Source organism: Podarcis pityusensis (assembly GCF_964106645.2).
Source record: "Podarcis pityusensis genome assembly, chromosome: 12".
Lineage (NCBI taxonomy): Eukaryota > Metazoa > Chordata > Lepidosauria > Squamata > Lacertidae > Podarcis > Podarcis pityusensis.
Window position 1 is genome coordinate 52084839 of NC_138037.1, and position 19120 is coordinate 52103958.

The 19120-nt window shown below is 44.2% G+C and overlaps 1 protein-coding gene and 1 long non-coding RNA gene across 7 annotated transcripts in view; one reads left to right on the forward strand and one right to left on the reverse strand.

Moving 5' to 3' along the window:
* PDE1C (phosphodiesterase 1C) overlaps nt 1-19120 on the reverse strand; it is a 272866-nt gene that overhangs the window by 13176 nt on the left and 240570 nt on the right. For 5 of the 6 annotated variants that reach the window (XR_013978371.1, XR_013978372.1, XR_013978373.1 and 2 more), the window contains 2 exons: nt 18652-18827; nt 17657-17956 (listed from right to left, as the gene is read on the reverse strand). Coding sequence is in view for 2 of the 6 variants with exons in the window: in XM_080975857.1 (XP_080831983.1) it covers nt 17657-17956; nt 18652-18827 (476 nt within the window). In the remaining 4 variants the exon portion in view is untranslated. Of the gene's footprint in view, nt 1-6173; nt 6836-17656; nt 17957-18651; nt 18828-19120 lie in introns of those variants that run through there. The other variant, XM_080975856.1, reaches the window with a different exon arrangement.
* Nucleotides 1146-6557, forward strand: LOC308460047. The gene is made up of 2 exons (XR_013978412.1): nt 1146-1902; nt 1963-6557. It is a non-coding gene; the product is annotated as an uncharacterized lncRNA (long non-coding RNA).

Consider the following 19120-nt stretch of genomic DNA (forward strand, 5'->3'; position numbering starts at 1 on the left):
CTCCCAATAAAAAAATTACAATGAACACGTTTTCTTTAAATTAATTCTCAGAACAGTTGAGAATAGTCAGCACTGCATGCCCACGTCACTTAAATTTTGTATCTTAAGATGAAACAAACCCAGAGTGTTTTTCTCTGGGTGGTCTCCAGTGTTCTTCTGGCTTTAGCAATTAAGTTGAATGGCATTTTTCTAATTGGACAGAGCAACATATTTTTACAATGCCCGTGGGTAACAAATTAACATAATTTCCTAAGGCATTCCATTTTTAGGTGCATACCTAAGAAGTTTTACGAGCACACCTAATTGAGAATGAGGCAAACATATTTGCAAATGTTTGCATCATACAGGTACACCCAGTTTTCTTCAGAGTGCACCCTTGCTGGGAAACGTATGAAATGTCCCTAAATTTTAGTTCCGATATCTCCATTGTAAAGTTCTGGCTAAAATCCTAAATAATGTCCTTAGATCCTTGCACGAGGCAATCTTAGATTTTTATTTTTAAATTACAAAACCAAAGTGCTTAGTTTTGATTCTCTCCCCCCCCCCCTTGACAAAAGCTCAACTACACCCATTGGGACAGAAATGCTCCCAATTAAATTCTAGGGCAAATTAATCAAGTGATGCAGGTAAAATAAAAAAGGTAAAGACTAATATACTAACCATATCATTTAGTGTCTTTTCACCAAATTCTACTTTTCTACTAGGAGAAGAATGGTGGAGGCGGGGGACAGGGAGCAAATTCTGGCATCTAGGGCAGATGACAAGGCCTTTTCCCTCAGTGCAAAAGCTCCATCGAATCCTGCACCAAGCCGATGCCTTTGAGAAGCCCATAAGCAAGCAGCGTGTAATGGCAACAGCCGTTTCCTAATGTTGCTCCCCAGCAATTGCTGGGCAGCTGGGATTCCCTATAGTCCAAATAGTAGCTCTCAACAGACTTATCCTCTGTAGGTTTGTCTAATCCTCCTTTAAAAGCATCCAAACGACGTTCCTTCGCTACATTATGCGGCAGCAAATTCCACAAGATAATAATTATTTAACTACATGTCATGTGCTTTCTTTTATAGGTCCTTTTCACACACCCTAGATCCTGCACGGACTGAGTAAAATTTAGTTGATTTGGTAAGAGTTGAGCAGCAGTTCTGGGTGGCAGTGGATGACTCTGGTGTTGCGACGCTCATCTTGCTTTATTGGCCGAGGGAGCCAGCCTACAGCTTCCGGGTCATGTGGCCAGCATGACTAAGCCGCTTCTGGCGAACCAGAGCAGCGCATGGAAACACCGTTTACCTTCCCGCCGGAGCAGTACCTATTTATCTACTTGCACTTTGAGGTGCTTTCGAACTGCTAGGTTGGCAGGAGCTGGGACCGAGCAACGGGAGCTCACCCCGTCGCGGGGATTCAAACCGCCAACCTTCTGATCGGCAAGCCCTAGGCTCTGTATTTTAGACTACAACATGTTAAATAACCGCCAAGTTCAATTTCTTTTGTATTTTTTTTTTAAAGCTATGTAAGCAATGAATCAGCACAGTAGGATATTAATGATGATGCTTAAGTCTTACAAATGTGAGTGTAACAAATCGGATAAAAACCAGGAGTTACAGTACATGTCGTTCTTCTGCTGAGGCAAGAGCAATTATAAAACTAGGTGCTAAGGAAACAGAATACTCTATTTTCTTAAGAGGGACTCTTCCTAAATGCCAGGAAACTTCTAATGTCTCTCTTGGTTCAATAAAAACAACCATTTTTATTCTTTGTACAAGTGACCCTCCTAGAAAAAGCAAATGATGAACCAATTCAGATCTTTACATTCAAAGAGCCTCAAACTTTGAGGCCATTGGGCATGCATTATGCAAAGGAAGGTTCTTTGACAATCCTTGAATACAAAACCTGGAGACAAGTATTGTGGTCCTCTTTGTAAAAAAAGGGGGGGAGGCTACTTTCTCAGATTTCTTACAACTTATACAGAGCTCTTCTGCATTCTGCATTTAATCCAGAATTTTCATGTCTCGTTCGCTCACATTTTATGGCGAAGTCCAGCTGATGTTCTTATTTAATCCTGTATTTTCCAGTGATTGCCTCATATTTTCCACAACTGCAGAAAATCCAACTTCTTAAAGAAGGCCTTGTCTACACTATATATTTAAAGCAATATCATATCACTTTAAACTGTCATGGATTCCCTCATAGAATCCTAGAAACTGCAATTTGTTTAGGGTGCTGAGAGTTGCTGGGAGACCCCTATTCCCCTCACAGAATTACCATTCTAACTATCAACCCCTCTTCCCAGGGAACTCTGGGAAATGTGGTGCTCTGGGGCGGGGGGGAGCAGGGGTCCCCTAACAACTCTCAGCTCCCTGGACAAATACAATTTAAAAGTAGAGAAAATTTAAAAGTGCTTTTTGAATTGCATTTTTCAATAGAAGCCTTCGACATGCTTACTCAGATATCGGAAACACAGCATACCAAGCAATAGATACATCAGTGAATCCACAGAGCTTCATAGGAATATAAGAAATCTCCAGGAATATAAGTAATCTCAACAGTTTCAAAGTCTAAAAATCCTTAGGGACACAAATAGCTGGGTTTGTGACAGGTGTGTAGACTACATAGTGACTTGCCTGCCAGTTGCAAAGGTTGTGAATGTCAAGCATAAGGCTTACAAATTGCTGTTTTGGTGATTCATAGGCTTAATTTGAAATTAAGCTAGATGTAAACTCATTGGTGTCTCTGGTACCCTCTATCTTTTGCACCATGGATATCAGCTTATATGATGCATGGATTGTTAAGGGTGGTATTCTTTTATTAAAGTTATTGCTAAAAATTTGTTGTGGCCTTTGGCTAGAACAATAACCTCATTGATTGATTGATTGATTGATTGATGAGGTTTTCAGTAACTACTAACTATGGTTGAAGTGAGTTAGGAACTTCCCCTGCATACAAAGACGGGCTGTGGAGGATTGAGCTGATGAGACCAATTGTGGGTCCAATGGCCAAGAAGGCAGTTTCTGCATGTGCTGGAGAGAGAAAGGAGGGGCAGATGGGGCTCATCAACCTGGGAAGGGAGCCCATCTTGGAGAAGGAAGACTCTCACCCTAAACCTTCACTGTCTTGCAGGATATTTTGGCAGGAGAAAAGGCTAAGGAGTAAACCCTACACAAATCTAGGGTGGAGTCTCTTAAGATGGTTGGATGGCGCCTTGTACGCCTGCAGCCATGCTGGTGCCGTAAGTATTGCTCCGCTTTTCTTTTGGACCACATCAGCGAGGCTGAGAGGGGGGTCTTGTCAACAACCACCTGCAGTATCACAGAGTTGGTATGCCTCTGAATGGTGCTGTTGGGATCACAGATGGGGAGAGCACTCTGGCATGCAAGGGCTTCTCTTGGACACCTGACTGGTACTGTGAGAATGCAATGCCGGATTAGATGGGCCTCTGCGTTGATCCAACAGGGCTCTTACGCTGCTATGTCAATGCAGAAGGAGCCTTGTAAGAGTAAGAAATAATTTGCAGCACATTGGAAATGTCTGTAATGTTGTTTGTAATTACAGAAACAACGGGGTAGTAGCTATTCCAAATTAAGAAAGATGGCCTGCTCAGCATAGCAGAGATCCATGGGGTTTATATTGCTGTTGATGCGGCAGAAGGAAAACTTGTGTCTAGGCAAGTTCTAGCCTCAACTCACATTATCTGCTCTTTCAGGACCATTCCTTACTTCTCTCCCTCTCCCCCCCCCAAAAAAAAAATCTGGAGTAAAATTAAGTTATGTGCTCACAAGCCAACAGCACTCCCTCCAGCGTTTATCATGTGTGTCTCCTAAAAGCCATAATATATAATTACAATATTGTTTCCATATACGTAGGAGAGATAACCTTGTGTCCAAAGCTAGATAGTAAGTCACTGGCAGAAAATCCTTCAGTATGTACATACAGACATTCTCCATGCCTTGTTATTTATTTTCATTTACAAATGGTGACTGAGACAATGGCTTGCCTATGGCAGGCAGCTCCCTTCAAACACTTCCCTTTCAGCACCCTAAATGTGAGGAAGTTCAAAGGTTTTTGGAGGGTAAGGAATAATCAGCTTTTTGCTGACCTTTAAGATGAGGCCAGGGATGCAGGTGGCACTGTGGGTTAAACCACAGAGCCTAGGACTTGCCGATCAGAAGGTTGGCGGTTCGAATCCCCGCAATGGGGTGAGCTCCTGTTGCTCGGTCCCTGCTCCTGCCAACCTAGCAGTTCGAAAGCACGTCAAAGTGCAAGAAGATAAATAGGAACCGCTCCGGCAGGAAGGTAAACGGCGTTTCCATGCACTGCTCTGGTTCGCCAGAAGCAGCTTAATCATGCTGGCCACGTGAGCCGGAAGCTGTCTGCGGACAAATAGAGCCCATAGAGCGAAATGAGCGCCGCAACCCCAGAGTCGGTCATGACTGGACCTAATGGTCAGGGGTCCCTTTACCTTTAAAAAGAGGCCAGAACAGCCTTCAGATATTGAAAAGACAAAGCAAGCAGCATCTTTTGCATATGAAAATGGAGAAACAGATGAAGTTTCCAACCCCCCCCCCCTGCAATTTCTCTACTTAATATGTAGGACAAGTACAAAGGTGTTGGGTTTATATAGCGATGCTATGCTAGAACTGGAACCGCCCTCTCTAAAACCAATTTTTTGAAAGGAAAGAAGAAAGAAAGAAAGAAAGAAAGAAAGAAAGAAAGAAAGAAAGAAAGAAAGAGGCTACAGTCCGCAATGCTCAGTTATCTGGGAATAAGCAACATTAAAATCAGTGAGACTTACTTATGAGTAAACATACAACTGATCAGGCTGTACTCATCCAGATCAGAAAGTCCACTCCTGTTTTGTAATGTATTTAAAATTGCTTCTTCATAAAAATTCTTTGGTCTTGGGAACATTTGGCTTAGAATCCCTGAAGAGTTAGGACTCACATGGTCTTGGGCAAATACCTATTTTTTTAAAATCCTCAAGCTCTGTATTTTCCAAAATAGAATCGAGGATGAGAAAGCATGCTACTTTGCACCTGAGGCTTACTGAGAAGGTGAATATGTTGTTGCAATTCTATACTACAAACCTGAACACCTTTTAAACTGGTTTAATACGATTTGTGAGTGTGCTCAGATCTAAGGATTCCCAGCCTTAGGGGAAAGATGCGGTTACCAGCTTTGTGAAAAGTCACGAGAGCTAAACCAGGCAATCGGAAAAATCAGATAATTTTGCTACCTTATGTGAATTTACCTTTGGGGGGAAAGGCTGGTTTATAAGCGTTGTAGGGCAAGCAAAAATCACTAACCTGGGCAGAATTCTGTGAGGTCCAGCATTTCATTTAAAAAGTTCTTACCAGCATAATCTTCCTCCCACCTGCATCAATCATATGCCACTGAAGGATGAGCCAGAGAGAAATCTCTTTGCATGCAAATGCTTCACAGAAGAAGGCTGGTGTTTGAGTTAGGAACCCGTGAACAGGCCTATACAAGCCTACTCGGAAGTAGACGTTGGCTTACTTTGAGGTAAAGTGGATTGCACCCTAAGTGTGACACCAGGCTGCATGAAACCATGCTTGGATTCGGTGCTTGTCATGACCACCACAGTTTGGATCAACCAAACCTAGACCCCACTGAAATCAGGATTTATCCCCAAGCAAATCTGCATAGTACCAGGGCATCAATCACAATGATTAGCTCAATGCATTCCAGGCATCAGACATCCTTTGCCATGTGCCATGATGGGAGGAGCAATTGCCTCTGGGACAGAAGTTGAATGGTGGGCATTACAGTATTTCGGCAGCTTAGTATTGAGGCAGCGCAAGCCTTAAAGTGTTGAGATGCAACTTCTAAGTCCCATTTATGTCTTGGATGGCAGAATTGCATTGCATTCTGTTTGCCTGGTATTGGCTAATTAACTCCCCCAGTTCATTCAGCAACAAAACTTCGAAGGAAGAATTGATAGGCTCCCTCAGAGTGTTCTTTGGGTCAAAATAAAAGGCTATGAGTCACAAGGGTGTGTGTGGATAGGATGCACTTTTTTCAAAAAATGTGCTTATTACAGAAATCAACAGAAACAACACTTTCTTTCCCCCAGAGGCTGAGCCACATTCTTGCTACACCAAGCCAACAAACGGTGGCTCAAATGAAAGACAATCAAAGGTACACAAAATCAAGGAGACGTCCAGCAAATGAAATCTATTGAATGTATTTTTTTTTCCTTGAAAAATACTATAAAGCTGTCTAGGAATTCAGCAATTTGCTTATTTGTAAAATAGCCAGAATTCTTTTTATTTAGATATATATAAAAAAGAATCTGCAGAAACCCCAGTGCTCTAATTCATGGCTTTCAAAGAGACAATGTTTCTTCTTTCCTTTTCCTTTCTTTGTGCATTAAAACAACTCATGGAAACAACTGTGTTTTTCCCCAAGTCTCTTTCCACGGATGTGCCAAAGTCTCTGCTTCACCATGTCAGAATATTTTTTTGCAAGCTGCGACTCAAAACGTCTCACATTTGCTTGATCTGCAAGTCCCGAATGAAGAGTCATTTCGCTAAGGGGAAATTTCATTTTTTTAAAAAACCCAAAACCCAAAAAAATCACTTACATGAAGAAGGAAAGAAAAAAACAAACAAACCCCGAAGTCCCAAAATGAAAATCCCCAAAGTCATTGACTGCGAAGTAGCCAGTGAGAGGAACAAGAAGCAGCAGGCGCTTTAGAATCTGCACAATGCCCTCCCCAAAAAACTGGTCTTTGTGGAAGGAGATCAGTTAGAATGATGAAAGAAATTTGCAGTCCCTTTTTGATTACAATATGTGTGGTTTGGTTTTGTTTTTTACTCTTCTGTATCTGGAAAAGAGAGAGAGAGAAAGAGAAAGAGAGAGAAAATTGTCAGTGCTCCTTCCTACTGACCAAGAAGTGGGGGGGAATGACAGAAAAGGGGGGGAAAGCTCTATATCAATATTATGCTATCCTGTGTACGCTAACGGGGAAATTCTTCGACGGCTAATCATTACGTAGCCTAAACAGCTCTACCCATGTACAAAAGAGAGGTATCAGCTGACTTGGGGGAAACCCCACAATTTGTGGAGGTGCAAAGAAGCTTTTGAAAACAAACCTTAAAACAGGATCCTGATCATGCATATAGGATGCCAATGGTCTGTTGTTGGGGTCGGGCAGTAAACCAGGGAAGAGGGGCATGGAACCCTGAGCAAGAGCAGCGTTCAACAGTGTCCCTTGTTTTTTCAAACTCTGTGATTTGTACAACTTTTGACACTTGGGTGGGTATTTCCCCACTGACTTCAGGCCGTTTGGAGCCTATATGCCTTGTGCTGTGGAGTAACAGATTGGGGCATAGGAAGCCAGACTCTTGGTCTGTTGTCTTGCCTTTAACCAGCAGTAGCTGTCCAGGGTTTTGAACAGGACTTCTCCCCAGTCCTACCTAGGATGGGATCTTGGACAGGATGGGCTCAACCATGGAGGTATGGCTTGTTCCTAGAAGATTGGGTAGATCACACAGGGGAAAGAGTTGCAAAGTCCCCTTGCCCTAGTGCCATTGGCTTCTTTTAAAGCTCAAATTAGAACAATGGAAGCAACAAACGGCCTTGGCCCAGTATACCTGAAGGAGCGTCTCCACCCCCATCATTCTGCCCGGACGCTGAGATCCAGCGCCGAGGGCCTTCTGGCGGCTCCCTCATTGAGAGAAGCAAAGCTACAGGGAACCAGGCAGAGGGCCTTCTTGGTGGTGGCACCCGCCCTGTGGAACGCCCTCCCACCAGATGTCAACGAGATAAACAACTACCTGACATTCAGAAGACATCTTAAGGCAGCCCTGTTCAGGGAAGTTTTTAATGTATGACATATTAGTGTATTTTTGGTCTTTGTGGAAGCCGCCCAGAGTGGCCGGGAAAACCCAACCAGATGGGCGGGGTACAAATAATAAATTATTATTATTAACAATCACACATCTTCCCGAGTGCATCTGTGTTGGCCCTTGGGCATCAAACAATTGGCACTGGTTTCAGATTCCTGGCTGTGGACGTCAGCCTGGCCCTTCCCTAATGCAAAAGCCCCCCACGCTTCTGCAAAAAGGAAACTAAAATGGAGAACTCCCCAAAGCTGCATCAGACACAATGGGAGGGGTTCTGAAAATGCAGACAGTCCCAGCACAGGAATTCCAACCGGCCTTGGTACTTATGGAATAAACAATATCAGATTTGGCCTTCTTCTAAAATGCTACTTGCCCGGTTGGGGAAAAAGAAATACCCCTGACTTCTGTTTACATCAGGCATAGGCAAACTCGACCCTCCAGAGGTTTTGGGACTAAAGCTCCCATCATCCCTAGCTAACAGGACCAGTGGTCAGGGATGATGGGAATTGTAGTCTCAAAACATCTGGAGGGCCGAGTTTGCCTATGCCTGGTTTACATCCTAGAGTTCAACCCCCTACAAATATCTGACCAACAAGCTGCACTAAAAAGAAATTAGCACACAACAAATGGTAAAATAAAGCTTTAAGCCAAAGTTTCTCAGATGAGAATTTTTCAGCACAAATCCGGGGGTAGGAACTTTGTTTCCTTCTACTAATAACTGCAATGTTTGCATCGAATTTGCTGTCCAATTTTGAGGAGGAGGTGTCATTTTTGTTCAGCACTAACAAAAAGTTTTACAGAGACACACACACACAAATTAGAATCTGTTGTGACTGGATGTTACAACGTAATGGCAAACAATATAAATGGATTTGCAAGTGGGCCCTAACCGATTGCTACACTGATACATATTTCAGAAAATGTCTGCTATACTTTTCAGCCCCCAAATAGTCCCCAGGGCAGTTTTGAGATTAAACACATGTGATTACTTATATACAGCGTGTGCAATGGGCGATTCATCTCTATCCAGTGCATTCACATTTCATTTATTTATTTATTTATTTATTTATTTATTTATTTGTATTCTTTAGCCAACTTAATGTTGCTCACTCGTGTAAGCAAATTTCTGGATTGCATTCCAGTCAATGGGGTTTAGGAAGGAATTTTGCATGTTGGAAACTCTACAAAATGGTAATGACTGCCAACAACCACTGGGAGCCTAACACTAAACACATAGAGAGAGAGACTTTGAATTATTTCCCACCAAGAGCATTCCACCAATGGACAGTCTCACTTCTCCTCCATAACTACTAGACATGAGGATACATGATTCGTCACTGCTGAAAACCACTATGGTACACAACATATGGAAGAAATGCAATCAGCGTGTCCTTATTTCACATTAACTGGGACTTTGCCATCATGGAGGACATCTAAATACCCTTCTAAAAGTACTTAAGATGCCTTGAAATGTGTTGATCTGAAATAGCGAGAGCATGTCACTGTGATCCAGCAAAGAAACTGGTGGATCAGAACTAAGGAGGATTCAAACATGGACCAAACCACACATTTATTGGTGGGGGGGGGGGTGTCATTTGGCAAAGTCATCTATCTTTCACCCTCATGCAAAGAGCTTTAAACTGAAAGTAGCCATGGCATAACAGAGATTAGTAACACGTCAAAAGCCTTTCGTGAAGACAACGAAAATCAAAGACTTCATATACTTAAAGTGTCTTACTGACACTGAAAGTGCTGTGTAAATAACAAGCAACACACACACAGTTTTCATATGCTCACACAAGTCATTTGCATGGCACCCAATACATTCCTGCCACAGACTAACAGTCCCCCCTTCATTTGAAAGCACTGTCTCTTCCCTTTTTCTTGAACCCTTTCCCACCAACATCACCCAGTTCCATCTCTCCTTGGACCTTGCGTGCGGACCGTTTCCAAATGGCAGGGATCATTCAACTGGCCAAATTCATCCAGTTGGTTGTTTTTATTTTGGTGACGTTGTGCAATAGCTGTGAACTGCCGGTTGAAGTTTGTGAAATACATTATGGCCACTAGATGGAAGCATTGCTTGCTTCCTTACGACATGCTGTGAGTGTTTTTCCTTGCCTCTAGTTTTCCTTCGCCAAGAGCATGGATTCATAGTTTAATACACTATTCAAATAAAGCAAATGGTTCGACACAAACGTGGCAAATTTTCTGCACAGTTGGCTGGAATAATATGCACTTACCCCTCATATTGAGGGTACTGTTGAGCAGGCTTCCTCAACCTCGGCCCTCCAGATGTTTTTGGCCAACAACTCCCATGATCCCTAGCTAGCAGGACCAGTGGTCGGCGATGATGGGAATTGTAGTCTCAAAACATCTGGAGGGCTGGGTTTGAGGAAGCCTGCTGTTGAGTAATGGCCTAATCTGGATAATCAAAGAATTTTAGAGTTGGAAGGGACCCTGAGGGTCATCTAGTCCAACCCCCGCCATGCAGGAATCTCAGCTAGAGCATCCATGACAGATGGTCGTCCAACCTCTGCTTAAAAACCTCCAACGAAGGAGAGTTCACCACCTCCCAAAGGAGTCTGTTAGTCCACACAACCATTTGAGCCCATGCAGTCACCAACTGAAGCACAGAGCAGCTCATTAAAAGCCCATTTAAAAACCCCTCAGGCGTCACACATTCACATGGTTGTGTGAAGGAGCACTTCAACGCTTTTGGAATGAAAACGAAACATAAAACCTGCTAGCGCTATTCCAGTATCACAAAATATTTGACCATATGTCTGCCCTTACTCCCAAAGAGTTTATCCAGGTATGTAGGTTCCGTGTATACCTACTGGAAAGAATGGAAAAGGTAAAGGACCCCTGGATGCTTAAGTCCAGTCAAAGGCGACTATGGGGTGCTCATCTCACTTTTCAGGCCAAGGGAGCCAGCGTTTGTCCACAGATAGCTTTCCGGGTCATGTGGCCAGCAGGACTAAACCGCTTCTGGCGTGACAAAACACCATGACGGAAACCAGAGTGTACGGAAAAGCCGTTTACCTTCCCGCCACAGCAGTACCTATTTATCTACTGCGGTGGGATGTGCTTTCGAACTGCTAGGTTGGCAAAAGCTGGGACAGAGCAACCGGAGCTCACCCTGTCGCAGGGATTTGAACAGTCAACCTTCTGATCGGCAAGCCCAAGAGGCTCAGTGGTTTAGACCACAGCGCCACCCGCAGCGGTGGTTGGTGCCCATTAGGACTTGTGGTGCAGAAAGCAGGGAGTTCATCAGTAGTTGGAGCCAGAGCCAAATACTCTTACTATCATAGAATCATAGAGTTGGAAGAGACCACAAGGGCCATCGAGTCCAACCCCCTGCCAAGCAGGAAACACCATCCGAGCACTCCTGACATATGGTTGTCAAGCCTCTGCTTAAAGACCTCCAAAGAAGGAGACTCCACCACACTCCTTGGCAGCAAATTCCAATGTCGAACAGCTCTTACTGTCAGGAAGTTCTTCCTAATGTTTAGGTGGAATCTTCTTTCTTGTAGTTTGGATCCATTGCTCCGTGTCCGCTTCTCTGGAGCAGCAGAAAACAACCTTTCTCCCTCCTCTATGTGACATCCTTTTATATATTTGAACATGGCTATCATATCACCCCTTAACCTCCTCTTCTCCAGGCTAAACATGCCCAGCTCCCTTAGCCGTTCCTCATAAGGCATCGTTTCCAGGCCTTTGACCATTTTGGTTGCCCTCCTCTGGACACGTTCCAGTTTGTCAGTGTCCTTCTTGAACTGTGGTGCCCAGAACTGGACACAGTACTCCAGGTGAGGTCTGACCAGAGCAGAATACAGTGGCACTATTACTTCCCTTGATCTAGATGCTATACTCCTATTGATGCAGCCCAGAATTGCATTGGCTTTTTTAGCTGCCGCGTCACACTCTTGGCTCATGTCAAGTTTGTGGTCAACCAAGACTCCTAGATCTTTTTCACATGTACTGCTCTCAAGCCAGGTGTCACCCATCTTGTATTTGTGCCTCTCATTTTTTTTGCCCAAGTGCAATACTTTACATTTCTCCCTGTTAAAATTCATCTTGTTTGTTTTGGCCCAGTTCTCTAATCTGTCAAGGTCGTTTTGAAGTGTGATCCTGTCCTCTGGGGTGTTAGCCACCCCTCCCAGTTTGGTGTCATCTGCAAATTTGATCAGGATGCCCTTGAGTCCATCATCCAAGTCGTTGATAAAGATGTTGAATAAGACCGGGCCCAAGACAGAACCCTGTGGCACCCCACTAGTCACTCTTCTATGTTTTTATTTGTTGGAAGCTACGCACAGTGGCTGGGGCAACCTAGTCAAATTGGCAGCATATTATTATTCTTAAGCCCACAGGTAATGCCACTGCCTGGACTGCATATAAGTAGGAGGACGGCAGGTTTTGGGGGCTGGCTGAGGGCAGAGATTTTGGTGGGGCAGCGCCCCATTTGCCCAGGTAAACCAGCCTCCATTCCTTCCAACACTGGATTTTGCCATTCCAATGGTACGTAGTGCCAATGCGAGGCACTAACAAAATGAATCTGAAACTGATGGTGCGGAACTTAATTTCTAATGATACGGTGCACAGAAGGAGCTAGCTATTTTAAAATTAAAATCATGATAAGCAGTCTAATTAACTCCTGGGGGGATATAATTTGCAAAATGAGATAATTCCACTTCATTGGTGGCCACGTTACACGCTGCCTTTGAAAGAAAAACATTGGCAAACAATGGTGTTTGGATGGAAAGGGTAGCAAATGTTCTGTTTTCTGAGAGCAGCTGTGCACGGGGCAAAGCTATGGAATCAGGCCCAGATGTTTTACTGCTTCTCTCAAGAACATATCCATATGTTCCACTTCCTACGTTCCATTTTCACACAGATTTCAAGTCATTGATAAGAGGGCGCACATTTCTAAACAAGTGGGGGGGTGGGACTGGCTAGAGTTGACTTGAAATTATCTATTGTTGTTTTCGAATGAAAAACACTTAATTAACCAAGATATGTCTGTTTTTCATCCAACTCCATGACATATAGCACTACTTGTAGGAAGCTGCAAAGGGTCGTTTCTCCCCCCCCCCCCACACCTCTTTTTAGGATATAGGATGCTCACTATTCTAGGGACACAGGTGGCGCTGTGGTTTAAACCACAGAGCCTAGGACTTGCTGATCAGAAGGTCGGCGGTTCGAATCCCCGCGACGGGGTGAGCTCCCATCGCTCTGTCCCAGCTTTTGCCAACCTAGCAGTTCAAAAGCACGTCAAAGTGCAAGTAGATAAATAGGTACTGCTCCAGTGGGAAGGTAAACGGCGTTTCCGTGCGCTGCTCTGGTTCACCAGAAGTGGCTTAGTCATGCTGGCCACATGACCCGGAAGCTGTACGTCAGCTCCCTCGGCCAATAAAGCGAGATGAGCGCCGCAACCCCAGAGTCGTTCGCGACTGGACTTAACTGTCAGGGGTACTTTACCTTTACCTTATGCTCACTATTTGGGTTTTTAAAATCAGCTCCCTGAAGCACTGCTGTGTATCCTGGGCTTAGATGGAAAAAAGAGGCACCTTCAATTTTTGCATGACTTTCATAAGCCTGGGTCAGTTTTAGTATCAAAAGGGAAACTTATAGACCTTTGGGTGTGCCAAAGAAGTAGCCCTTGGATGTACCTACCAACGATTTTTATTTTTCTCCCAGCTGGTTCATATGGTTCACTGTATATGGCAGGTAGTAGCAGCCTGGGCTAGATGAACTGATAAAGAAACACATTGGCTCCTTACCCTCTGGTTTCTTTAATGCATTTCCCTGACCTTTCTTGTCTGACTTCTCACTATCATCTTTTAAGTCGGAAATCATACAAAGGAGAAGTCCTCAGTGTGTGACTTGGTTGTAAAATGCCTCCTATAATTTAAAGTGTTCAGGGCTAATTTAGACAGAAATGTACAGAGCCTAAGGAGTATTCACACACACTGATTTGGCATATAACTAGATTGTTCTATACAGTCCAGTTGTCCCTGTGGATTCGGGACAGTCCCTGCTTTCTGGTGCCCATTCTTAGTAAAACACGGCCCCTGACCTTTGAGGTTGCCTTCTGAAAAATCGTTAGCATGTTGTCAGCCTTAAGAGTCCAGCACGCTCCTCCAGGTCTCTAAATCTCTATGTGAGGACCGGATGCCTTTGAAACTCTTATGCACATGCATGTCAATGCATGAAACGGTCACTAACGTAGTGCATAGCTAGCTATTCTGTCAGTGAAGTTTCCAACACAATATCTGTTGCAACATCATGAGATCAATTCTAGTGGATGTGGCCTGAAAAGTGTTTGCAATGACGTAGCCACACTTAAGTCAGAAAGGAATTAGTTTCACTTGGTTTCAGAACAGGAGCCATATTAGTAAGTAGCACTAAAAATAAATAAAAATCCTCTGTACACTTGAGAGTAACCTTATTAAATCCAGTGGAGCTTACATCTGAGCAGACTTGCCTAAGCTTGGGAAGCCTATGTTGTACTAGAGTTGCCATATGTTGATGAGCGAAAAAGAGGACACATTTGCCAACTTCTACTTTCAAGTACGGATCGCTCTGACGACATTTTACATACCAATGAAAAAGAGGACATGTCCTGGAAAAAGAGGGCATATGGCAACCTAGCCATTATGAAAAATGAAGCAAAGTGGTCTTTATTCTGGATAAGTGAATCCAGAAAATGTCTGTTTCTAGCTTGGCTCCGCCCCCTGTCAGAAGGGCTACACCCCCAACAGAGTATTTCAGAGGGAACACAGACCTCAGCAGGAAAAAGGGGGGTTGCCCACCCCTAACCTATACCATCTGTTTGTATGGCATACAGACTGCACCTCCAGAACACTTTTGAATTGAAGTCTGGGCCTCATCTGTATCAAAGGATGTACGTATGTACCTATGTAAGTACAGTCGTACCTTGGAAGTCGAACGGAATACGTTCCGGAAGTCCGTTCGACTTCCAAAATGTTCAAAAACCAAATCGTGGCTTCAGATTGGCTGCAGGAAGCTCCTGCAGCCAATCAGAAGCCATGGAAGCCCCGTCAGACATTCAGGTTCTAAAAGAACATTTGCAAACCAGAACAATCACTTCTGGGTCTGCGGCGTTTGGGAGCCAAAACGTCTGAGTTCCAAGGTGTTTGAGATCCAAGGTATGTCTTGGATCTTGAGCTGAAATGATACATGCTTTCTACCATGCTCCTTTGCTACAACTTGGAACGGGGAGCATACACAAATGTTTCCTCATTCGGAGCAAGGGGGATACTGATCTAGGAACCATTTCCTGCATTCTGTGTTGGCTGGGTGACATGGTCGCACAGCTGAACTCATTTATGCAAATATGCAGTGCTCTGACGTCAAGACATCCCCTTGTGACCTCTGATTGCATGGGTGGCCTCCATTTTACTCTTGCTGAGAATAACCAAAAAGCTAATGAAACCACAGTCGTTGGGGCAGCAGGGGAAAGAGATGCAACAAATATGGTGAACAAGCAGGAGGTTTTGGGTTGGTGTTTTCTTGAAATAAAACTTTGCCCTGAAAAGTGAAAAGGGAAGATGCACAGCAGCGCCTTACTGGTAACACCAGTGTGGAGACAAGCCACACTTCACAGTACAGAAGTGTCAAATCCACATACCACAGCTCTTCAACATATTAATTTCATGTCATTTAAAGATTTGGAGTTACATTCATCTGTCTTTCTGTCCTGAAAGGACTTTGTATAGGGCCGGTACCAAGCTGAACATATTTCTCTCTTCTAAATTTTTCTCCTAAAAAGTAAGGGGAAATGTCTGTGCGTGTTATTGAGCGAATGTGTGGTCCCTGGAGCCGACTGGCGCGAGTGCAGGGGCAAAAATCAGGCAAAAATGAGATTGCGCGTCGCAAATGAGATTCTGCCTCAGGGTCTTACTGCCCACCCTCTTCTGTTTCGTTGCTGTGTTTGCTCAAACGGAACAAAGAGCAGGGAAACCCCCTGCCCTCCAGGCAAGCAGAGGGGAAAGGAAAGGATTGCGTCCTTCCTTCTAATTCCTCTCCGTGCTCCGGTGCTGCTGCTGCTGCGTCCAGGGAAGCATTCTAGGGACTCGCAGGCAGCCGGAAAACATGCAGGTGGGAGAGAGAGAGAGAGAGAGAGAGAGGGCTGGCTTGGGTGGGTGGGGGGAAACTTTTGCCTTCCTTTCCTCCCTCCCGTTAAACCCCTCTCCTGCATTCTTAGCCAGCTGCTTCTCTGCACACCCCTCTCGTGCTCCTTGTCCCTTCTGTGTTTCTCCTTCCCTCCCCACTTAAAACGTGGTTACAAAGCACAGATCCATATGGATCCTCAGGATGTTTGCATTGGGTCACCCCAAATTCACCATCAGATCACATGTCTGTGGCCACAGCATGAAGCACAAAAATGATACATCCACTGTTTCATTCAGAATTTCCCCCCCTTGTTTTCCTCCTCTAAAAACGATGTGCGTGTTATGGTCAGGTGCATGTTATAGAGCGAAAAATACGGTAATATGCCATTCTCTGAAGAGGAAATAGTTCCCAGGCTTCAGCGAACACCAACTTGCAAAACTTCCAGAGATTGTTTACCAGCTGTAACTGAGCATTTGAATGTTTTTGTGTCATCGGCAGGACTAGCGCTAATGAGATATTAATATTTCCCTTCAACAACCAAAGACTGCAAAAGGGGAAGGACCTGGAATATCCACATGAATATTACACTCACAAAGTCTATCCTCTGCAAAGACACAGAGGCTTTTCCTAAGGCAAGGAGACTGTGCACATTTGCAGAATTGAATTTCCTAATGAATAGGGTAGCTTAAGGGACTTATAAGAGCTGTTCTTCTAGTTGCATGGTGGAATGATGAGTATAATGAACTCTGAAAAGAAATGATGAAACTATCCCCAGAGAAGAGGAACAATCCCCCAGAATGAGACAGACTAAGTCCAGCAAAGAAAAGCGCTCGTATGCATCCTAGGAGATTGTTGTGTATCATTACATTAAAGTTCCCTTCTAAAACTGTACAGGCCACTAAACTAGTGTCCCAGGGAATGACACAGCAGAAATGAGCCAGCAGCGGCCGCAAAAGTGCACTTAAGTGCAATATCCAGCTGAATGAGACGTCTCATTTGATTCTCTCATTAATTCATTTATATTGAGAGCCATTATCTTTTGCAATGACAACAGCAACAAATTGAATGGAAAAAGACAGCTCTAACCTCTGTGTGTGTGTGCATGTCCATTATGTATCTGTGTGTGTGTGTGAGAGAGAGAGAGATACCTCTCTCACACAGACACTTACCGTATTTTTTGCTCTATAAGACTCACTTTTTCCATCCTAAAAAATAAGGGGAAATATGTGTGTGTCTTATGGAGCGAATGCAGGCTGCACAGCTATCACAGAAGCCAGAACAGCAAGATGGATTTCTGCTTTCACTACGCAGTGATCTCTCTTGCTGTTCTGTCTTCTGAGATTCAGAATATTTTTTTTCTTGTTTTCCTCCTCCAAAAATTAGGTGTGTCTTGTGGTCTGGTGCGTCTTATAGAGCGAAAAATACGGTAATTCTAGGACATCATTAGAGTGCATATTAGAAAGCAAGACTGGGGTGGCATGGCTATAAGAACCTCATCTGCCCACCTGTCGCCTACTCCAAATCTCTCAAAGGTATGAGCTCAGCATTGCATTCTTTGTTTATTATTTAAAACACTTATATCCCACTTTTCCTCTCCACAAAGGAGTTGTTCATAGCAGTATACAAATGAAAAGTACATTTGCTTCTGTACAAGGACTTACCATTCTGTACAAGCCGCTTTTGTTCTCCTGCCGTCGCCTTGGACTCCGACTCCTTTTCCACCTGAGTTGCACTTTTTCCTTGAGAAGCTTCATGTTTGCTGCCAGCCGTTTGGCGAGTCCCATTCACATTAGTCTTGCTGGCTTCCGTGCTCTTGCTTTCTCCCGAATTGCCTTCTTTACTACTGTCTGGCTTGGGGGCAGTGGTTTCCTCAGCCGGCTTTTTCCCTTCGCTTTCTTCCATTTTCTTGTCCTCCGTTCCCTGCTGAGCATTCTCCTCGGCTTCTTTCTTGGCTTTCTCTTCTGCATCCTCGGCAAAAGCAAGGACAACAGTGAATGGCAGGAGGGGGAGAGAAACCATCAGTCAGAAGGGCAACTCTCCTCTCTGCAGCCCCAGCCCACATAGCCCATGGTCAGGAATGATAGAGGTTGCAGTTCAGCAATTGCTCACAGGTCCTGCCCATCTCATCAGGTGACTAAGACCACAATCCTAAGCATGTCTGTAGAATCACAGAACGTTAGTATAATCATCATCATCATCATAATCATAATAATTTTTTATTTGTACCATGCCCATCTGGCTGGGTTTCCCCAGCCACTCGGGGTGGCTTCCAACGAAGATTAAAAATACATTAAAATGTCACACATTAAAATCTTCCCTGAGAGCAATGTTTCCCAAACTCCTAGCAAGACCAGTGGTCAGGGATGAAGGGAATTGTAGTCCAAAAACAGCTGGAGACCCAAGTTTGGAAAACACTGATGTAGAGATATGACAGGCATCCCCTCTCTGCAGTTTCTGGAAACAGGCTGGATACATTTTTGTTCTGACAGGCTCTGCCAACTGCATAATCACATCTTTACAAAGGGTATTCACTTAGAGATGCACTGGACTCTTAAGGTCCTTTGCAACATAGAAGCTTTCCCCATATACACACACAGACACCATCAAAATCCTGAGTATTTTGAAAGTTCTATGCAATGAGCTCACTTGTTCTTACCTTTGGTTGCTTGTGCTTTCCACTTCTCCCGGTTTTGTTGCACCACCTCAGTCCAGGTGCTTTTGAAACCTTTGAAGTCCACAGTGAGAATGGAGCAGTTGAGAGAGGCACTTCCTTCTGATCCAGTACTCTTGACACTTGATCTTTTAACTTCTGAGGGGCTAATGCTATTCAGACTGGGAGAGCACAAGATAAAAGGCATTAATATTATATCCAGATAGACCCAAGAGCATAGATGCTAAAGAGACTTTAGGAGCAAAATGTCCATTTTCTTCATCCACTAACTTGACCCTTTCTCTGATTGAGCTTTCCCATCCATCCTCCTGCTGAGGGACGCGGGTGGTGCTGTGGTCTACACCACAGAGCCTAGGGCTTGCCGATCAGTAGGTCAGGGGTGGGGGTGGGAAACTAAATCCTTTGGAGTCGCAATTTTGCCTTGGTCCTGAGTCTTTTTTCAATGCCGGCCAAT